Raw genomic sequence first — 21,788 nt, forward strand, 5'->3', positions numbered from 1 at the left:
AACATAAAGAAGATTCAATCACCCAGTGAAGTCCATGTCTTTTGATCGCCGAAATGATCGGCTGCGGAATTACCATGAAAATCGTTCTTACGTACTTCATTTTCTGCTAATTGGACGGAATTGAATGAAGTCTCTTTCAAATTTCTGTCCACTGAATGTAATTGACCGATATGAACAATTATCACCGACGAAAACCATTCTTTCATTCCGTCCAATCACTCTGCACTTTAGTCGTTCTGTCACGTCCAGCAGATCTCTCTACATTTCGGAATCACTGCTCTTAATCCCCTCTATAGTAGCAATTGCAGTAAGGTTTAGTTAAGAGCATTGGCAATATAAGCTACAATTTCAAATTGTAATCGTCCACAGTTAGATAGAAGCACTAAACCTGAAAAAGTTTGCCTTCCCTCGAGCCTCTTTTTTCTGCTATAATTAGATTCATTCAATAAAAGGGGCCAAAATAAATGCCCTCAGCAATTTTATTAATCTACCTTTTTTGCAGATATTACAAGAATAAATGGGTGTTGAAGGCGATAATTATATCAACAATATCAGTACCTTTATGGGCTATCTCCTTTCAAAGGGATATCAGACATGGGAGAGGACACAGAGAGTGTGTCTCCTTTCTCTTTGGACTCAATCAGCATAAATACAATGTCCCGCATGGATGGTCGATCCAAGGCAGACATATTTGTACACAGCAAAGCAATTTTTAGGACTATGAACATGAGATCAAGTGTAGTTCTGTCTTCTAAATCCAAACGGGAATCAAATATTCCAGAATTCATTGAGTTGTTTTGGATGTAATTCCTCACCCAGGTAACAAGGTCGCCACCTTGGTCTAATGGCTGAACAGGCGTTCTACCTGTCAGCAGCTCCAACAAGACAACTCCATAGCTGTAGATGTCACATTTCTCTGTGACTTTCATGGTGTAAGCATATTCTGGTCAAGAGCACAAAGAATTAGACAAGAAAGGACAAAATAAAAAAGTCTAGAAGAGTACAGTTGTGTTGTCTACATGACCTAGGTGGAGAGACTTCATGGCTAAAAGTAAAACTGATAAGCTCAATCTATTCAGAATCTCACTTACATTCAGTCTATACTAATTGATCAGCATGCTCAATAGTGATAACAAAACAAAGAATTTAAAGCTCATAAATTGCCAATTGATCTCATAAGAATAACAATTTACAGGACGCAAAAGAGACCTTGTGGATTTTAATCCAGTTGTTAGAAATTCTCTGATCAACTTGGAGAATGAAAACTAAAGCAAGGCCATTAAACTGAAGAGGATCACTAATTAGATAGACAGATGGATAGATAGATAGATAGAGAGAGAGAGAGAGAGAGAGAGAGAGAGAGAAACAGACACAGACACAGACTGAGAAATTCAGTAAAAAAAAAAAAAAGTACAACACGAGCACTTACCAGGAGCAATATATCCATATGACCCTGCTACTGCAGACACGGACTTAGAATATGGCATGTCAATCACCTTAGCTAACCCAAAATCCCCTACACGAGCTTCAAAATTATCATCAAGCAGGATGTTATTGGACTTGATATCCCTATGAATAATGTGGGGCTTACAATCATGATGCAAGTATGACAATCCTTGAGCTGCCCCCAAAGCAACCTTGTAGCGAGTTTCCCAATCCAAGTTAATAGATGGGGAATGCAGGAGTTCACCCAAGCTTCCTTTAGACATGTACTCATAGATAAGTAGATTTGATCCCTGGTGATAACAGTAGCCAAAGAGTTTCACAATATTTCGATGCCTAATCTTTCCCAGAGTCAAAATTTCGGCCCGAAAGCTGTTATCGATATTATTCCCTTCTCTCTGTGATGAAAATTTCTTAACAGCTATTGTCTGTCCAGACTGCATCAGTGCTCTGTAAACGGTACCACATGCCCCCCTCCCAACCACAAAACCTTCATCAAAATTATTTGTTGCTTCAACTAAGTTTTGGAAAGTAAACCCCCCTTTTGGTGAGAGATACGTGTCTGATGCAGAGGCTGATAAATTCTTATCTTGCAAAGGAGCCACCATCTCCACTGGTCGTCTAATGAAAATTACAATAATCACAATAAGGACGAGAGAGACCCCACCAACTGCTGCAGCAACTATTGCAACAATCTTACTCAAAGGAGTCCTTGAAACTTTTGCCACTGGAGGAATTGTAGACATTGATGGGGACCCAGCACAGGCACCAAGGGGTCCACCACATAGCCCTTCATTCCCAGTAAAGCTGCTAAGGGCCATGTTCAGAAACAAGGGAATTGATGGTAGAGGCCCACTCAGATCATTGTGTGAGACATTACATCCCAATAAACTTGACAAGTTTGCAAATGAGGATGGGATTTTGCCAGTTAAGAGGTTATCATTGAGCAGGAGATATTCCAGCAGAACAAGATTACCCAGCTCAGAAGGTATTTCTCCAGATAGATTGTTGTAGCTCAAGTTCATGGCAATTTGCAGGCTAGATAGACCCCCGAATTCTGGTGCTATTGGACCAGAAAAAACATTGCCTCCCATCTGCAGTTCAGTCAGACGTGAGAGATTACCTAGAATGGGAGGTATAGAACCTGAGAGCCTATTCTCAGAAAGCTTGAGCAATTCCAACTGGGAAAGAGTTCCAAGTTCTTCTGGTAAAGGACCCACAAAGCTGTTCCGACTGAGATCAAGTCGTTGAAGCATTTTGCAACTAACAATCTCTGAAGGAATCCCACCAGAGAGCTGATTGGAAGAGATGTTAAAGCTCACCAATCGGGATAATTTACCTATCTCCCTTGGCAACTCAGAAGAGAAGTAATTGTCTGAGAGGTGAAGCCTTTGCAGAGTTTTGCAGTTCCCAATCTCAGGAGGCATTGGCCCGCTGAATTTGTTTTGGTCCAGCTCAATAGCAGACAAATTGACCAATTTGCATAGACCTGAAGGAAGACTTCCAGTGAGACTGTTCCCACCTAAACGAAGCTGCACTAGAGATTGGCAGTTTGTGACACCACTCGGGATATTACCAGTCAACTTGTTTGACCAAAGATTCAACAAAATCAGATTTGAATGCCTGCAAATATGACTAGGAATTTGACCTGTGAGGTTGTTTTCTGAAAAATCTACAACCCAAAGCCGACTATATACTCCAAGCCCCTGAGGGATGGTACCACTTAGCGAATTATGAAAGAGTTGTAATTGACGAAGTTCAGTCAAATACTGCAATTCAGTGGGAATGGGACCGGTGAGGTAATTGATTGAAAGATCAAGCTTAGTTAAATTCTTCAAGCTGCAGATTTCAACAGGAATCACACCAGTAAGCTGATTTTGGAAAAGGTAAAGTAAGCGCAATCCTTTTATATTACTCAACTCCATCGGAATTTCACCGGTCAACCAATTTTCAGAGAAATCTATCTCTGTGACAGAAGTAAGGTTTCCAATTTCCTTCGGTATTGTGCCATTCAGCACGTTTCTATAAAGGTACAACTTCTTTAAATTTCTGAGATTGCCAAACACTGCAGGTATTTCTCCTACCAGATTGGTCTGATATAGGGCAAGTGTTTCAAGGTTTGTGCAGTTTCCAAGCTCCTTAGGAATAAATCCTGAAAACTCATTACCCCAAAGAATCATCTCTCGCAAGTTTCTAAGCATTCCAAGCTCTGGAGGGATTTGATCACTTAACCGGTTCTGTGCAAGACCAAGTACTTCCAAGCTCTCACATTCACTCAGCTCAACAGGTAGACCTCCAGAGATCAGATTCTGCCCTGCGCGGAATCTTGTCAAATTCTTGAGCTTCCCCAGAGTATGAGGGAGAGAACCAGAAAGATTGTTGGTGTAAGCAACCAATTCTTCGAGCGATGATAGGTTTCCAATCTCCTCTGGTAAAGGTCCTGAGAGTTTGTTATTACACACATTGAGATTTCTCAAGCAGGAAAGCTTGGCCAACTCAGTGGGGATTTCTCCTTCAAAAGCATTGTTATTCAGATTAAGAATCTCCAATCTTGAACAGTTTCCAATCTCTCCCGGGATGTTTCCATACAACCCATTGAATGACACATCAAGATACATCAAGTACTCTAGTTTGCCAACACTTGGAGAGAGAGTCCCGGAGAGATTCAAGGAATTGAGATCAAGAGATTGAACAACAGGATCATATTCAAGTGTGCAAGTAACTCCCCTCCAATCGCATGGCGTTTGATCGCTTGAATTCCAATTGCTCAGACGGTAAAAGTCATCATTAAGACTATCCTTTAGTTCCAGGAGATACTGACCCTCCATGTTAAGTCCTTTGGAACTGCAAATCAGCAAAGAAACCAGTACTACAAATTTGATGATCCACAAAACATTGACTCTCCCAAAGCTTATAATCCGCAACATGTTCAACATCTGGAAAAAATATAGAAATTAAAATAAATGCATTACACTGAAAAAATCAATGTTAAGGTATCGAAAAATGACCAATGATCTTAGTGTTTAAAATAATATGGCCGGAAAAGGGACCATTTCGTGAAATGAAGTTCAGTTCTAATCCCAGGAGAAAAAAATTCGACTTTCAATCATCAATTCAATCAAACTCATCGAAGGCCTCGAGTTGTAGATACTTATACAAACTACGATAAACCAGAGAGAGCATCTCCAAAACTAGATATTCTGGAAAACAACATACCTTAAGCTCTGCAGGTCCTCCAAGAACCGGAAGGAACTCCACCATTGCAAGAAGCAACCTCCGGAAAAAACCTATAATCCGCGACTATTGGTACGAACTGAACATAGACCATTTCACTTTGTCCTAAATCATTACCTGAAAAACCAAATAACAGTAACTTTCGAGTAGACTTGTGCATAAAATCCACTTTCTCTGGACATCCCAATTCAATGCATCTGTTCCTCTCCTTCCGTAACCAGCCTGTGCACTGATCTCAACTTCTATCTCGGGCTCTCTATCAAACAAACTCAAAATGTCACCCGATCACCGCCCCCATTCTCCTTCCATGTCAAGCAAGAAATCATTCGCAGAATTTTTCCGCGTATAGAACGGAGGAAAGTTCGAAACTGAAGCTCTAATGGCCGGCAAAGCGTGCTGTCAACTCCTCTCCCTCTACTTTTCTTCCTCCCAATTCACCGATACTTTCTTGCTCATCTTTTTATCTCCCTTTCCTGTTTTTTCTTAAAAAAAAAAAAAAAGACTTTTGAGGAAGGCAGCAACGGGGAGCTTTTCGACGAGTAGAATTCATCATTTCATTTCATTTCACGAGAAATTCAACTTCGAAGCAGACTTTCCCGTCTCTCTCCTTATTCTATTCAACCCGATGACGTGAATGGTGACGTAACTGCGACACCTCATCCGCAGTAAGGTCTATGATTATTGGTTCCGGGCCCATCGGTAACGTGTCGTCGGCTGACGCAGCGAGACGAAATAGTAAAAATCGTGAAAAAGACGGCTGAGAAACGGCATTTTATTCGACGCTTTCTCAGGGCATTTTGTCGGCATCTTTTTGCCTGCGCGGAATGCCTAAAAGGTTCAGATAACAGTAGCTTTCTTTCGTCTCACCGTGGGCCGGGGTAGCACAGCGTGACACGAACCGGGTAAAACTGAGGGCTCGGCCCAAGGCCAGTCAAAGCCACTTGGCGGGTTGGGGCCCACAAAACCTAACAATTCTCAAACATAAATTAATCAAATTCTTAATATTATCGGAAAAAAATTCTTCCTCTTATAAAACCCAAAAGGCCAAATTAATCAATTATTATTATATATGGAAATATTCAAATTTTATTTTAATTTTTAATTTAAAAATAAACATGAATAAGAACCCTTACCCACGAGGAATCTGCCCTGTAATAAACACATGAAACAAAGTCAATAAGTCAGATGTGGTACGGGCCCACCACCCACCACGACAGAGTAGGAGACACTGGCGGCCACTTGCCATGGACCTGCTCTTAGTCAAACGGTGGTTGATTACGCAACACGCGAATTCACTTCGCACAATGAGAGGTGGATCCAGCTGCTTGATCTAATCGGTAAGATGTACGGTGATTCTTCTCAGCAGCGTCTCAGCCCCATCGACCACATGTTGCCCATTGGGGAAAAGTGATCGGATCTCCGCGAAGCCGGACGCGTTCTTGAACTTGCCTGTCCCGCCGGTGATCGACAGATGCGACATGGCGCTTCCGATCTTGTTCACGCCAAAGAAGCTCAGGCTGTCGCCGTGAACGCCATCATCTGCATGGTCCCATCCGTGGAGCTTGCCACGTAGACGCCTTGGGCCCGTTCCACCGTCTGGGACCCCAGATCGGAGCCCATCGTCAACACGTCATCGATGACCGTGATGGTTCCGAACCCGAGTCCTATCCCGTCCGGTCCGAGTTGGGCCTGAACGCCGAGGTTCGGGGCGAAGTTCGCGCCGGATAAGCCGGTTCCTATTGGGATCATCCTGTTGTTGCCGTTGAAACTTGACGGGTAGGGAGTGCGCCGTTGGCTTTAGGAATGGCGACGCGCCTTTGGGAGTGGTGAACCCAATGGGTCGGGCGAAGGGGACCTGGCCGTTGTAGATGTTGCCGAGGAGACCGGTAATGGGTCTGGCCGTGGGGCTACTGCTGCCGAGTATGTCGTGCATGCACAACTCTAAGGTGGACCTTGCTGCTTCTGTGTGGCCGGCATCGATGGCAGAGATTTGTCCGACGTGGAGGAATGCGACGAGAAAGAGAAGGGGAAAGAGGATTCAGTACTGGGAGGAACATCTTGAACGGTTACTTGTGAGCGGAATGTAGACTTTTGAGTGAGGTTTATTCTTTGTTTGGCTGTTGGATGCGAACGGAGAGTGAAGCGGCGGTTTAAATAGAAAAGGAGGAAGAAGAAGAAGAAAGTCTGGAACAGAGAAAGCTGTTGAATAAGAGAGAGAAACGGATATGAAGAGTGGGTGACACCAAAACCACGGAGACATGTTTGGTACAATCAGTAGAGGCTGTGGCCACTTCGGCGGTCATAGACCAAACTCTATAACCTTTATTTCTGTGTTGCCCTCCTGTTGTCACTGTGGAGTGGTCTCAGAAGGATGTGCATATTTTGATCTTATGATCAAGAAATATGGAATTAAGACGGCTTTGGAGCAGTACACCTGCATGATTGACATGTTTGGGCGTGCAAGGAGATTAGAAGAAGTTTTTGGCTGATTGAAAGGATGCCCAAGGATTTGGTCTCTGGTGGCTGATTGAAATGATCACCCATTTAACTCTTCCTCTCATCAATCATTCCTTTGAGAATAAGTTTCTCACGTTTTTTAAATTTAAGAACATATGATGAAGTATAATGCTTCCTACTTTCCAAGCTTTTCTAGAGGCTTCATGTTCCAACGCCCACGCCTGGTTATTACCGTCAAAACAACGCGAGAAAAGCCAAGTTCTTGCTTCAAATCAATATAATCCCATGTGAAATATGTTCAGGATGCACTCAACTGTCACAAGATAATGCAGGAAAAATGTGTACAATCGGCTTGCCTTAGGTCACTACTCTGGTGTTATGCATCTAGCATCTTTGTAAGCTAAATGAGGATGAACAAATAATATATTACAGTAACATATACAGGTGTTCTACATTCCCTTGGGTAGTCCCCGTCAATGGAGACCCCGAATTGCAACTTCAAATATTAAAAAAATTGCAGGGATTTAGCCCTTTAAAATGACTAATATACAACAGAAGATACTAGTAACCTGCAATTAGATCATGCACCTTTCTGTGGCAATGTTTCAAATGCGGAGACAGTGTTTTCATACCTGACTCGGTGCAGGGGAGCACCGTTCTGCTTGATCGCACAGGCGATCTTATCCTCTAGCGGACACCTTGCTTTCAGCATTGAAAATACATGATTGTTTAACCTTCTCGCTTTCTTCATGGCTTCTAATAGGTTATCCCATCCCTTTGGAAAGGCAAGAAGAATCGGTGTCATATTATCACATCACAAAATGGTAAATAAATTCCAAATGAAACCATATTCTTTTTATATTTTTATGAAATCAGCAGCATTTGGAGTCGCAATGTTTCAAGCTTTGGATCAGTGAAAACAATGTTTTACTGCTTCAATATAATGAAATGGAAGTGCCTGTCCGTATGTTAAACCATGATTCCTCAGAGGAGCTAAAGCAGGCAAGAAAAGAAAAAGAAATGTATAAAATGCATTTCGAAGCCTTATTTATCAGATAGCAATCACAGTACGCATATTAACTCCAAAATAACCAGAACAGCTGCACCGGAAAGAAAGGAAAGGAGTAGAGCCAAGAGTACCTGAACATAGTTTGCATGCTTAGATCGGTCAGATGCAGATAAATATTGCAAAGTTGATGCATTTTCTACTTCTGCAACATTAAGGAGTTGGTAGGAAAAATCAAATAGCTCAAAGTGTAGCTGCTGACCAAGCAGGTAAATTATTGTACAACCACCCCAAGCAACTGAATCACCCAATTGTTCATAGTTGGTCGAAGGCTCCCGAATAGACTTCTCTAAATAATCCTGCAAGTTCATAATGTTCCTTTCAGATTAGTTGGAACATAAGGGTGACGTTATTCAATTGAGTTCTAAAGGCTGCAGCATACAAATTGAAGGCCGCTGTAAACACGATAAAAGTCCTTTGAAGTGGTAATGTCAATGAACCCAGTTTTTGGGACTGCACTCCATTTACTACGGTATCTATCCAAAGCAGCACTAGTGAAAGCAAGAGTGTACTCTAGTATGCTCCCTGTATGCATGTTTGTTCTGTACAAGACATCTGCAAAAATATTCCATAAAATGAACTTTTTGAACCAAAAAAAAATAAAAATTCAGAATTAATCTGTTATAAACTGCAGTCTCATTGAAGGAGCTCATAGAACTATGTAGAAGCAAACTCTCAGCAATCACAAAATCAGCATGAGTTAAACCAGGAAACTGTTCTGAAAGAGAAAACCATAGAAAAACTTAGCATGGATTCCATAGTCATAATGTTTCAATTTAATCCACGCCTCCAAGGCACCTGGGCTTTCCAGGGGGCGTTGCAGAGAATCTCTTACATCCTGCTAAACTTTGTCATTGGGATTACATATGCTTTACAATAATGACATTTCAAAAGTTGATATATTGAGAAGTAGAGGGAAGAAGAAAAGAAAGAGAAGAGAATAGAGAGAAAGCTGCAATGTGCAGCCGTCACCATGCAGGGTCAAAAGCTCGACCCCTAATCCTTTATTAGACTCACTGAAGTGAAATTTTACATAAGGACCAAAATATCCCTCATGACTTAATGTCTATAGCAGCTAATATGGTAAGGAAATAAAAAAAAAAAACAAAAAAAACTTCCTTACCCCTTTTTCTACACATCATTTAACAAAACACTTTTACGTAAGTTTAATGACTCAAATACCCACTGGTGTAAAGACTAAAATACCCTTCGATTGTAACAACATTCAAACTCTACTATTCAGACTAAGTCTATTTAGATAATAATTTCAGATAAGCCCATATGTTATGTACAATGCAGTACTCTTTCTTAGGGCAAGGACCGAGTGGCTTTGTATTAAACCACTCAATAGAGAACATGGCTTATGTCATTCTCTTAAGGTTTGGTGGTTTTGAATATTAGTAAGCTAAGAACATTTGCACTTTTCAGCTAAAAAAGAATCATCAGAACTAAGCTTGCTGATGATTAAAAACGAAGAAATTAATCACTTATGAAATGAGAAATAAAAGATTGAGAGAAGAGAGAAAGAGAAAAAATGAGAAAAAGAGTGCTGAAAGAGAGCGTGAGATGTGCTCTCCTTGGGGTTCTGAAATCGATCCCTGATTCTCTTCATTGGTTGAAGTGAGATTAAAGGACATTTACCACAACACAAAAACTGGACCATAGACACATCTAAACATTTTGAACATGATAGTACACTCACTAAAATATATAGACCTTATACTACATTTAACATAATCATTCAAAAAACAAAAAAAAATCAGCAAGCAAACAGTGTTTTTCAAAATATCTCACCATTTCCGACCATTGTCAACAGCATATTGTTTAAGGTCAGATTATGGTTTTTGTAATTGTTCCATTGCACCATTTACTTTCTACTACTTTCTTTGGGCTTGTCTATAACTCTCTTCAAACATTTGCCCATTTTAGCTAAGAAAGAGTCAACTAACCAATTGAAATGATGATGTTGATAGTAAAAGAAGAAAGAAATTACAGAAAAGAGAAAATGTGCAAAGAAAGATCAGTACCATTGTGATACGATACAAACTTACAAACATAAGTTGTTGGATTGCCCAAACCTTTCCAAAAAGTGAAGTCAAATTTCCAAAATCTAACTTCTTGTATAAATTTATATTATAGTTAGTAAAACAATAAAAGAAAGTTCAGAATATGCTCCCAAATAAAACCAAGCAGATACCCCAACTTTCCCTCCCACTCCCCCCCCCCCAGCCCAGTAAAAGAGAGAGAGAGAGAGAGGGATCTAAGGTATGAGAAAATGTCACCTACCTGCAGCTTCTGCTTGTTTCGAAATAGTGAAGAAAGATGATCGATTTGAACACTCTGGGTTAGACAAAACTGCGGCAGTAGCAGACTTAAATAGGCTAACAAGGGGACTATTTCTACTGTCTTGAGCCTGATGTACTTGTTCATCAGTTCCAGGAATCAATCCCAACCATGGTGCAATTTGCATATATTGTGTAGTTTCAACTTGCCTCTGTTGCATAAGAAAGAGCAGAACAATAAGTTAAAAAGTAATTGTTTTAAAAAATTTCAATGTATGATCAATAAGTTATAATACACATCTTTATCATATCTAGGCATAAAGGTTTGGTCCTAAGGAAATTTAGATTGGTCCAAATTCCACGATTTGCCAGCTCTCCTGAGGACTGTATTGTCACAAGAAATTCCAAATCTTCCCTTATTGCTATATTATGCTAGTGAAGAAATAAATGGCTAAAAAATAAAATCTCTGAGAAAAACTCTAAATAGTCCTAGTTCTCTAGAACATAAAATTGAGTATAAATTGTAGAAGTGAGAGATTAAGAGGAGAGGAGGAGGAGAGAGACAAGAAAGAGAGGAAAAGCTTGAGTGAGAAACCTGAAGTGCTGCAATGGTGGCACTGGGTTGGAGGTCAGAAATCGACCTCCACCTTTCTTAAATATCACTTAAGAGAGAAAAGAAGTATAATGATAGAATCATCCTTTACACTAATCTATCAATTACTCTCCAATCCAAGGCATAAAAAGCTGTAAATTTCGACCCCCTTCTCTTTTTATTTCTCACTTAAGTGACTTAATGATATTTTACATAAATACCCCTCATGATTTATATCTATCTATCTCACTAATTATACATAAAATAACATGTAATCAGAACATTAGAATCCCTCCAATAGTTCAATCTCATTGTCACTCTACAGACTCATACAGTGTATGTAAAAGGACCAAAATACCCCTATTTGATATTTCACAAACTAAAAGCCATATATTCTTCCTGTGGATGCCATACTAGACCAATTCATAGAAGAGGCTTTCACTATGTGTAGATGAACTACAGAGGAAAAGTAAACCTACTTTTGATGAGCGAGAAAAAGGAAACATTATGTTACATCTTGTACTATGAGTGTTCAATAATGGAACCCTCTGCCTAGGAGGAGTTAATACCTTTTCCTTTTTTAAAAAGATGATAAATATATTCAAGAGGGGATAGTGTAGAACTCCCACAAGGAGGAGAAACAACAACTGCAAAGGAATAACAAAAGCTTCCAGGCAATAATGAAGTGAATGGTGCAGGAGCACCCAATATATCAGGTGCACTATTTGTAACTTTCTCTCTGAAGATTTTGTTTTCATTGAAAAAAGAATGAACAAATGACAGCACTTTTTTCATTATATAGAACTTCATGGTTAAAAGAACTGATAAATAAATGAGAGTGCTTGCAAATGAATCAACAACTACTGATTTTACCATAACAGTATCAAGGAGTCCCATCCAATATATAGCGCTGCCTATTTCCTTGAGATCATGCATAACCTCTGCTTTAATATCTGATTTTGATCCCCAATTTAGTTGTTCTTGAACAAATTTTTGACAACCTGCATATCAATAAACCAAAAGAGAGTGAAATGGAAACAGTCCAGTTAATATAAGATATAGTGTATAACTCTAGGAACTAATGATTTGGGATGGCAGCTACCTCCAACACCTCCATCAAATGGAAGTAGCCCAATAGATTTTGGAAATGCTTCTTGCAGTCCTTTGACTTTTAATTCAAGAGCTGCTATCTGAACAACTTGCAAAACAGGCAAGGACATCAACCAAAGTCTAGTTATAGAAGATTATGTAAGGATAATATAAAAGAATGATTGTACATACATGAATGTACAAATGTATAAATAATAATATATAAGAATGATTGTACATACATGAATGTACAAATGTATAAATAATAATATATAAGAATGATTGTACATACATGAATGTACAAATGTATAAATAATAATATATAAGAATGATTGTACATACATGAATGTACAAATGTATAAATAATTTATCTAAAAAAGAAAGTAGGATTTGATGGCAAAAGGAGATAAATCATGTAAAATAAATGAGAAGAAAGGTATTTTGTTGATTATAGCTTATAAATTCAGTTCATCATGATGGAAACAGCAGATAAATACCTTGCTTGATATATGATCCAATAGGGCTCGAATAAGCCATGGCATTGACTGTGATCCCAGAAGTTTGAAGATGGCAAACATGTGGGGCATTCCAAAAAATCCACTATGTAATCGTGCAAAACTTTGATATGCCATGTTTAACTCCTACAACAAGATGAAAATTTCATTCTTTTTCTTTTCAATGTTAAGACAAAGTGTCATTCAACCTCAAGTATAGCTTCAGCAGAAGTTATTAAGAAGAAAAGTGACACAAATATTGAATGTCATAAAAAATTCAGTAGGATGTACCTGGGAACCACAATAGAAACTAGGCTTGGCGTGAGGAACCGTTGGTTTTTGAACTGGCTGGCGAGGCACTTTTGGAGACTGAACAAAACGTTGCGTGGTATTGCAGAGGATAAAATTTGGCAGGAAATCGTTCTGCATTTCTGTCCAAATCTGAAAGCCAAAGAAATTGATGAGGTTCAAACTAAAGCAAAGGTTGGTTCTACTTAAGTAATTGCATCAATTAATCACCAAAGTTTGAGAGAAAAGTACAAAGACAAGTTCAAAACAGACACCATTGACCAATAAACTAGTCTTTTTCTGAGAGCAATTCCTAGTCTTACTCTTTGCCTCAGTGTTTTGAGATGTACCAAGGAGAATCCTTATCTAGAAGTCAGAAAATTATTTTTACAGTGGATTGAGCCTTTGGCTCAATAGCCACGTGGGGAGTCTCTCATGTGAGATCCTGGCTTCAAGCTGCATGAGTACAACACTAGTCCAACAAAACCTCTCAATAGCAATCTTAACCTCACAGTAGCAAGTTACTCAAAGACTTACCGATGAACTCCTGTCATCTCCAGGCTCAAAAAAACAAATGATGTGCCTAGGATGTGGACAACATAAACAAGGACAAACTAAATGAGGTATAAACTTATAAACTAGGCTCAAGAGAACAAACAACTTTCTCAGATGCTATATTAAAGCCGAGTCCAAGCCCATCCTAAATTGACTAGCCAAAATTAGAAGACCTTTTTTAACCAATAAATAACTACAGGATTCTTCCAATATAAGCCAATGTAGCCTTCTAACTAATACTTCTTTCAAACAGATAGTGTTTCATCATCTGCAACTTAGTAAAAATTTATGACGTTGATGCTCAAAACTAGCAGCCTTCACATGACATACTACTCATACAAGTAAAAATTACAACATTGTACATTTACTTCAGAAATTGAACATTGCATATTTGATTGAGAAAATAAGAAAGCTACTAAAAAGTTACTACTTTTTTACAATAAATCTCTTTATTTATTTATAAATTTTTAATGTTGAACCTCATATCCTGGAGAGACTAGAATCCAATACCTCACATTAGATACTTCCACATTTGACCATTGAGCCAAAGATCCAGTCCACAAATGAAACACATAAGGTTTTTTTTTTTTTTTTTTCTTTGTGAACAATCAAATTTTTCATGTGGATGGCCATCAAGGACCAGATCCTCACCTTTGACAACCTTCACAAAAGAGGCTTCACCACTCCTGATCGTACTTGTCCCCTTTAGGGTGTGTGTGAAGAGACTATTCAGCATGTTCTCTTACATTGTGGGTTTTCTTGGCAAGTTTGGATGAAGATTTTTCAAAAGATTGGCCTCCAAATGGGGTTGCATCAAGACCTCTTCGGCACCTATGAGATGGTTATGGAAATCCGCCTTCCAAGGCTGGGCAAGTTAATTCTCTTGGCATGCCTTGTGCATGTCCCTTGGTGCTTATGGCTCAAGCAAAATAACCGGAGATTCAACTCCAAGGCTAGCACCCCGGACAATACAGCTTCTCATGCAGTGGGCCTTATCTCTAGTTGGTTACATACCAGGAAGGAGTTTGTCTCCCTATCGAGTGTTTCCCTTTGGGAAAATTGGAGCTTGATCGCTCATATGGTGGGCCATCGCAGGACTCTGGTTATGGCCACTTAGGATCCTCCCCCTTGCGACTGAATCAAACTCAATTTTGATGCCAGTGCTTTAGGTTGTCTTGGGCCGACTAGAGCAGGTGATGTTTTCAGAGATAGCAATGGAGACTCTATTCTATCTTCTACTGGGCAGGTGGGTATTGCTGATTCAAATACTGCCGAAGCTCTTCTCTTCGGCCTCCAAATCTTCAAGGACCGTCTCCATGGCAAGCTGCTTATTGAAGGAGACTCAAAGATTGTCATCAGTTGGTGCTCAAAAGATAGCTCCCCCCCTTGGCGTCACTGGCCTATCACTGATTGTATTGATAACATTGTGTCCTCTATTCATTGTAATTGGAATTTCATTCCTAGATCAGCCAATTCTTTGGTTGAAAAATTGGCAAAATTCGGAACTTCCCAACAATCTCTCATTGTTTGGGAAGGCTTCCCCCCTTTGTAATCTGCTCATTTGAACTTTTGTTTTAATAAAATTCAGCATCGTTTCAAAAAAAAAAAAGTTTAATGAAGATTATTTTGTTGTCTCCATGTAAACCATACATCTATCATGATAAATCCCATGCATGTACACTTTTTAACTTTCCAAAGTATTTGAAGATGCAGTAGAAGCCCCACTGGCTCATCAGGCAGAAATTGACAATAATAAACTGGAAATCAAATGCATCCTCACAAGAAGACTAGTTTGAATTTAAGGAAGAGACTACATATTGTACCAACCTGAGAAGCAAGTCGACTAGAAAATGACACAAGAGATATGTTCTCTTGCATCTCACTCAGCATGAGATTGAATGGGTCAATGGTCAGATGTTCTGAAAGCAACTGATGGGCGAGTTTCAGTATATCTAAAAGTTGTTGTAGTTCCTGCAAGGACAATGTCATCAGCTCAACAAGTAGACTCTTTCCATAAGAAAGGAAAATTGCTTTTCCACAACTTACCACAACAGCACAAAGGTCCAGAGATTCAAAGCGGTCAAACAGAAAATCAATATTGTCACGAAATAGCTTGTTCATCCTTTGAGATATTAAGCTTCTTAAATCGATGGTCCTCCCTAACAACTGGACATGCAAAAGATAAATGAGCGGGCATCACCATTCAAAGAAAAGAGCTCCAGGGAAAGGAAACAGAAATAGTAGCTTCTAATTACACGAGGAGAAAAAGTGATAGTTACTTTATATGCAAAATATCTACTAAAAATAAAAACAGAAATTAATCAGTGAGATATGAAGAAAAGCATCATCTGGATGATGGAATAAGTGATACGAAGAATGGAGGTTGTACTATCAAAGTCTTGAGAAGTTCCAAAACTAAACCTCTTTCTGTTCAATTTGATCTTTTTGCATAAAGGGAAGAAGGCTAAGTTACGAATAGATGAATATTACAGTTGATAAAAAGAAAAAAATAGCTAAATGATAATCAGGTAGACATAATTAATAACCGTGTCCAAATATCACTTAAATAACTGGTAATTAAGCTACCAGACATGATTATAAAGCCTTTAAGATGTTGAACTAGAAACCGAGAAATTTGAAAAAGAAAAAGAAACAAAAATTCAGGCAAGCAATCACATACTTTATACGTTTACGTTAAAAAAATGAGCCCACCTTCACTCTCCTCATCATGAATATGGCATTGAATCGAATTGGTTGAACAGAATACTGGTCACCATTGTCCAAGGCAAAGAGAAAAGATGGATCAAGTAGTTCACTGTGCAAGGATCCCAAGTCAACACAAGAAATAAAATGATCTTTATGAAATAGTCAGATACTTACCTAGAAAGAAAAGCAAATAGAACACCATACCTTGCTGCACGACATTTGAAGTATGTAAAGATCCTCTCACTGAGTTTGAAAACCAGCTGATCAAAGCAAAGGTCCACCTACATAAAACCAAAAGAAAATATCTATATTTTAGAAAATTGAAGAGTGCAAGTTGTGTACATCTAACTACAGTGTCAAACTTAAAAAGCAAGTATGCCCAAAGTCTAGAGGAAGGAAAATTTTTAACAAGTTATGAGAACCAAAAGCAACAACTTCAACATAAACAAGAGATATATCATCTATGGAGGCTTTTCATATAGCAGCTTAGCTCCTAATCCTTATTATTTTCGTGAAATGACAAACATCCAATTACCACAGTTTCCATTTAATAATTCACATGACTTAAAATAAAGTAAATGGGGAAGAACCGATACCTCAGCTTCAATTTCATCATACAAAAAACGCTGCTTCAGAATTGTTAGAGCATGCTGAGCAGAATCATTATATATATCCAAGGGCAACAGAACACTTTCAAGAAGACCTCCATCTTCAGAGTCAATTACATAATCCACCAGCATCCAAGGAAGGGAACATTCAATTGGAAACTAGACATGGCAATGTACAAGTTAGAAACACTATTAGCAGTAGCTAAGGGCAGAAACATGGTCAAATGGTAAAATGTGAATCATGAAGTAAAAAGTGAATCATGGTTGTCAGACTATTGTTTGTCACATCAATGACATATATTGCAAACTTTGGCAGTATATTCTGAGTTTGAGAAGACAGATTCAGCAAGTAGTTCCCAATACAGATTGAAAGTGTTATATCGGTCATAGGAGGCAACATGTAACGGAATTTTGGATACTCAATACCTATTAAAATATGGCCAGTTCCTCAAAAAATGACCTCCATCCATAGGAGGCTTCTTCCCAACTAATAAGCGTAAGTTCTTTTTTCAAGCTCAAGCCAACACGGAATTATTCTCCTACAGATAAGAACTCTCACTCTGAAATTAATAGCTTAAGACATGGAGCATGTACTACTATAAATTGGTGGACATTTTTACCCACCAACTCTCTGTCACCTCCAGTCCTCAATCAATAATCTGGCTCTAAACATGGAGAGCATATACATAGATGGGTTATAGAGAACAAACACAGTATATATAGAATATGAACACAGACTTGAATTGGATCTAACTAGTTAAAGTTAGGAGGTCTCTTCCCAATTAATAAGTATAGGAATTTTTCAAGCCCAACCCAATGTGGTCACACACAATAAGCATCTCTCAAACAACTAGTCTCGGATGTGTAGCACATGAACAATTATAGACTGGTGGACATTTTTACCCATCGACAATACCGATATATTTTTTTGGTTTTTTGAAGAAAGCAAATTTTATATGATAAAAGCTAAGAAGAAAATTACAAGGATTAAGTAGGGAGATCTCCCATTACAATGAGAAATTGGAGGGAGACCCCTTGTTTTACTAAAGATAGAATATGAACCTAAACTATCAAAGACGATAGATCGGAAAATGATCACATTATCTTTGAGGGTTGACCAAGTCAACTCACAGAACCTATTTTGATACCATGTTGAGTTTCTGGAAAAGAGAAAAACTTCACTAACTTGATTTAATTTTAGTACATGAGCCTCTATTTATAATAGAGGAAATAAGTAGAATCCAATTACAATTACCCTTGTCCCAATTACATCCAAAGTTAAACACTAAAGATAAGTCCTAGCATAATTAAACAACTAAACATAAATAGAAAACTAACATAATTAAAACACCTTTTAACTGAAACTATTCTGTGAGACCTCCTTCTTCTTATTGTGAGAGTCATGTAAGACTCTTCCATATTTGTTTTTCAACAAAAACGTATACTTTCACAAATGTCTTTTTTTTTTAAGATACTCCATATTTCTCTACCTCAACCTAATGATCTTGACACATCTCTCTTTCCTCCTATTCATGTTCCGTTTCAATTAGACCCAATGCCATTGATACAACTAGCAGTACCACTAGAAGAACACAAACCTTCGTCTACTTCACCTAAAGATACTCCTTTTTTGTCTCCATCCTAGTACCTTCTGCTGCTCCTTCAAGTGAACTAGCTCTTCCCATTGCACTTAGACAAGGGTTAAGGTCTTGCACTCGCACCCTATGTCCAAATTTGTGTCCTTTACTAACTTGTCTTCTTCATATTCCAACTTTGTTTCCTTGCTATCCTCGGGAATTGTACCTAAGACATATCAACAAGCTCTAAGTGATTCCAAGTGGTTCAGTGCAGAGCAAGAAGAGATGCATGCTTTGCCATATTAGACTTCAGAACTTTGTGATCCTCCTCCAAGTGTACATCTAGTGGGGTGCAAATGGGTATTTACTATCAAATATCATGTTGACTGTTCTCTGGAGAGATATAAAGCTCAGTTCATTGCCAAAGGGTACTCCCAAACCTATGGTGTATACTACTTTGACACTTTCTCTCTAATTGTTCGATTAAGCTCTATGCATAACTCATTTCTATTGCAGTCAACAAAGGGTGGCCCCTACACCAGTTGGATATTAAGAATAAATTTATTTATGGTGATATATAGGAGGAGGACCTCTACATGGAGCAACCCCCTAGATTTATTGCTTAGGAGGAGGAAAAGAAAGTTTGTAATTGAAAAAGATCATATACAAACTTAAACAGAGTCCATGTGCATGGTTTGAGAAATTTAGCAACATTCTGGTGAGTTTTGGTTTTGTTAGAAGTCACTCATACCACTTTGTTTTAAAAAAAAAGAAAGATATACAAGAGTTGTGATACTTATTGTAACATGCAGATGATATTGTTATTTTTGGCAGTGATTCTGTGGGGATGAAGCAATCTAAAGATCATCTTAAGCAGAATTTCCATACCAAAGGATCGTAGTAAACTTCGATATTGCCTTAGCATAAAGTGGCGCAAAATAAAGGTGGTGTTTGTCTATCAGAAAGGAAGTATGTCACAAATCTTCTTTCTCAAACAGGATTGATGAGAGCAAAACTTGTAAAAAATTCAACGGATCCCAATGTTGAGTTGCATGATGAAGATAGTCCTAAGTTGGAAGATAAAACCAAGTATGGGATTTTGGTTGGCAAAGTGCTTTATGCCATAGTCACTCGCCCAGACATCACATACATGGTGGGGGTAGTCAGTTAATTTCTGGAGGAGCCTCGAAAATCCATTATAATGATGTGGTTAGAAGTCCGAAATATTTAAAGAGGGCACCTGAAAAAGTGTTGTGTTATAAGCCACATCGCCATCTAGATGTAGTTGGTCATTCAAATGCTGATTATGTTGGTTCCAAGTTGGATCGAAAGTCAACTAATGGCTACTAAACATTTGTAGGTGGAAACTTGGTCAATTGGAAAAGTAAAAAACAAATCGTATTGGCTAGATCAAGTGCAAAAGCCGAGTATATGGCCATGGCCCACACAGCTTGCAAACTATTGTGGATTAAGTCATTGATGGCAAATTTTCAGTTTCCTGCAAGTGCTCCAATGAAGATGTTCTGTGATAATCAAACAACTACATTTAGAGCAAGCAATTTCTTTTTTTTTTTTTTATAACGGATCTCATTGTGAAATAAGAGAATAAAAAAGATTGAGGATGAGAGAAGGAGAAAGAGAGAAGAGAGAAAAGGAAACAGTTGCTGCAAGAGAGCTCAAGGAGAGGTTCACATTAGGGTTCTAATTCGACCCCTAACACTTTATATAGCTTAAGTGAAAATTAGAGGACAAAGTCAAAAAAAAAAAAACCTACACACTTAATCCCTTATAACTCCTAAAATACACCTCCAAAGTACATAAAAATGAAACAACATGAATACTCAAACATGTTAACTAAAACAGTACTCTATCTCGGAGGTATAGACTATGAAATTACCAAACCACCCTTCACATTATTTTTTAACACCCATCTTTCATGAGAGAACTAAGAACATTGAGGTAGACTGTCACTTCATTAGAGAAGGTGTGATAAGTGGAAAAATAGTCAGTTCTTGTACACTCAGTTGATCAACTTGGTGATATCTCCACTAAAGCTCTCCAAAAGAACTCTTTCAGTGCATTCTTTAACAAGTTTGGGCTTCTAGATATCTATGCCCCAACTTGAGGGGGAATGTAGAGAGAGCGCCCCTGATGTAAATGTTTTGTTGTTTTATTTCTAGTGTAGCTTCTCCAAAGGTTATTTCTATCACTTAACTTAAAGTGACATGTTTTATTCTATAAGCCTAAGGGCTTTTTAGACTCTGTACATTGTACTCCAACTATTAGGGTATGATTTTTCCCTAATATTACAAGAATAAGATTGATACAGGTAATTACTAATTCTAGCAATTGTTCTCCAAAACTAAGTTACAATCAAGAAATTTCACCTTTGGAGTACGCTTCATGGTAGGATCTTAACTAAAGACAACTTGGCGAGACGTGGTTATAGTTTGCTCCTTATCCTATTCTCTATGTGGCCTCTCTGACGAGAGTATTGATCACTGCATCATTCACTACCCGTATTCTTGGCGAATCGGGTGTTACTTCCTCAACTTGTTCGAGATGTCGCTATGCATTCCCAACGCCTTCACTGGTCTCATTGATATCTTCCTTGGCTCGTCTTCCCCTTCTCAGGAAGATGGTGTTGCGATCTTGTGCTGCATGCATCTCTAGGCATATCTGGTTTGAGAGGAACCAATGGATCTTCAATAATATTGCTACCCCCAGGTTCATCACTATTAATCAATCATTCCCTGGCTCGTCATGCTCAAAGTTTCCATTGACATTGTTCTTTGAGAAGCAGTTGGTCGTCCGTTGTGGGTCTCTCCCAACCGAAGTCCACTACCTTGTTGGAATGGTCTCCCCCATGCGATGACATCGTCAAACTCAACTTTGATGGCTCATCCCTAGGGAACCGGGGGCCGGCCGGATTTTGTGGTGTCTTCCATGAGTCATTTGGCACCGTCCTCGCCTCCTATGCCGGTCCTCTTAGTACCTCTAATTCCACCTCTGCTGAACTTCGAGCTTTGAGACACGGGTTGAGAATCTTCAAAGATCGCTTTCAAGGCACCTTGATCGTTGAAGGTCTCCACAGTCATTTCTTAGTGCTCCTGCAAGAAAGACCCACCTTGGCGCCTCTAGAGCTTTTTTTTTCAATTCTAGATCTTAGTTCCCTAGTTTGCTTCTAGGTTCATTGTTCCTAGATCCCCTAACTGTATGGCTAATTTCTTGGCTCGAGAGGGTGTCGCCCTCCAATCCCTTGTTGTAATAGTTTAGGGTTTATGTTCCATTTCAAAAAAGAGTTTAGGGTTTATGTTTTTTTATGGATTACACCCTCTTGTTATTTTTTTGCTTGTTACTTATTGAAATGCACCATTCTTCAAAAAAATAATAAATA

At 38.7% G+C, this 21,788-nt stretch overlaps 2 protein-coding genes and 1 pseudogene across 4 annotated transcripts in view; all 3 read right to left on the reverse strand.

Moving 5' to 3' along the window:
- Nucleotides 1-465: 465 nt before the first annotated feature.
- LOC137962825 (probable leucine-rich repeat receptor-like protein kinase At5g63930) lies at nucleotides 466-5,133 on the reverse strand. Its single transcript, XM_068809914.1, has 3 exons — nucleotides 4,660-5,133; nucleotides 1,430-4,379; nucleotides 466-943 (listed from the first exon to the last, which is right to left on the reverse strand). The coding sequence occupies exons 1-3, from the start codon at nucleotides 4,702-4,704 to the stop codon at nucleotides 561-563; spliced, it is 3,378 nt and encodes a 1,125-aa protein (XP_068666015.1). The 5' UTR covers nucleotides 4,705-5,133; the 3' UTR covers nucleotides 466-560.
- Nucleotides 5,134-6,007: 874 nt separating this feature from the next.
- Nucleotides 6,008-6,610, reverse strand: LOC137963474 (dirigent protein 16-like; annotated as a pseudogene).
- Nucleotides 6,611-7,510: 900 nt separating this feature from the next.
- LOC137962824 (protein PIR) overlaps nucleotides 7,511-21,788 on the reverse strand; it is a 31,402-nt gene continuing 17,124 nt past the window's right edge. For all 3 annotated transcript variants that reach the window (XM_068809911.1, XM_068809913.1, XM_068809912.1), the window contains exons 19-31: nucleotides 16,803-16,973; nucleotides 16,411-16,487; nucleotides 16,213-16,315; nucleotides 15,547-15,666; nucleotides 15,328-15,471; nucleotides 12,949-13,098; nucleotides 12,661-12,804; nucleotides 12,177-12,264; nucleotides 11,948-12,075; nucleotides 10,487-10,694; nucleotides 8,583-8,755; nucleotides 8,275-8,499; nucleotides 7,511-7,909 (exon numbers count right to left, since the gene is read on the reverse strand). In XM_068809911.1, the coding sequence (XP_068666012.1) occupies nucleotides 7,715-7,909; nucleotides 8,275-8,499; nucleotides 8,583-8,755; nucleotides 10,487-10,694; nucleotides 11,948-12,075; nucleotides 12,177-12,264; nucleotides 12,661-12,804; nucleotides 12,949-13,098; nucleotides 15,328-15,471; nucleotides 15,547-15,666; nucleotides 16,213-16,315; nucleotides 16,411-16,487; nucleotides 16,803-16,973 (1,926 nt within the window). In that variant the 3' untranslated portion in view covers nucleotides 7,511-7,714. The remainder of the gene's footprint in view (nucleotides 7,910-8,274; nucleotides 8,500-8,582; nucleotides 8,756-10,486; nucleotides 10,695-11,947; nucleotides 12,076-12,176; nucleotides 12,265-12,660; nucleotides 12,805-12,948; nucleotides 13,099-15,327; nucleotides 15,472-15,546; nucleotides 15,667-16,212; nucleotides 16,316-16,410; nucleotides 16,488-16,802; nucleotides 16,974-21,788) is intronic.

The sequence above is a fragment of the Aristolochia californica genome, unplaced genomic scaffold (genome assembly GCF_029961685.1).
Source record: "Aristolochia californica isolate CCGP_79_NKW_82.1479 unplaced genomic scaffold, dmAriCali1.0.hap1 SCAF_4, whole genome shotgun sequence".
NCBI lineage: Eukaryota > Viridiplantae > Streptophyta > Magnoliopsida > Piperales > Aristolochiaceae > Aristolochia > Aristolochia californica.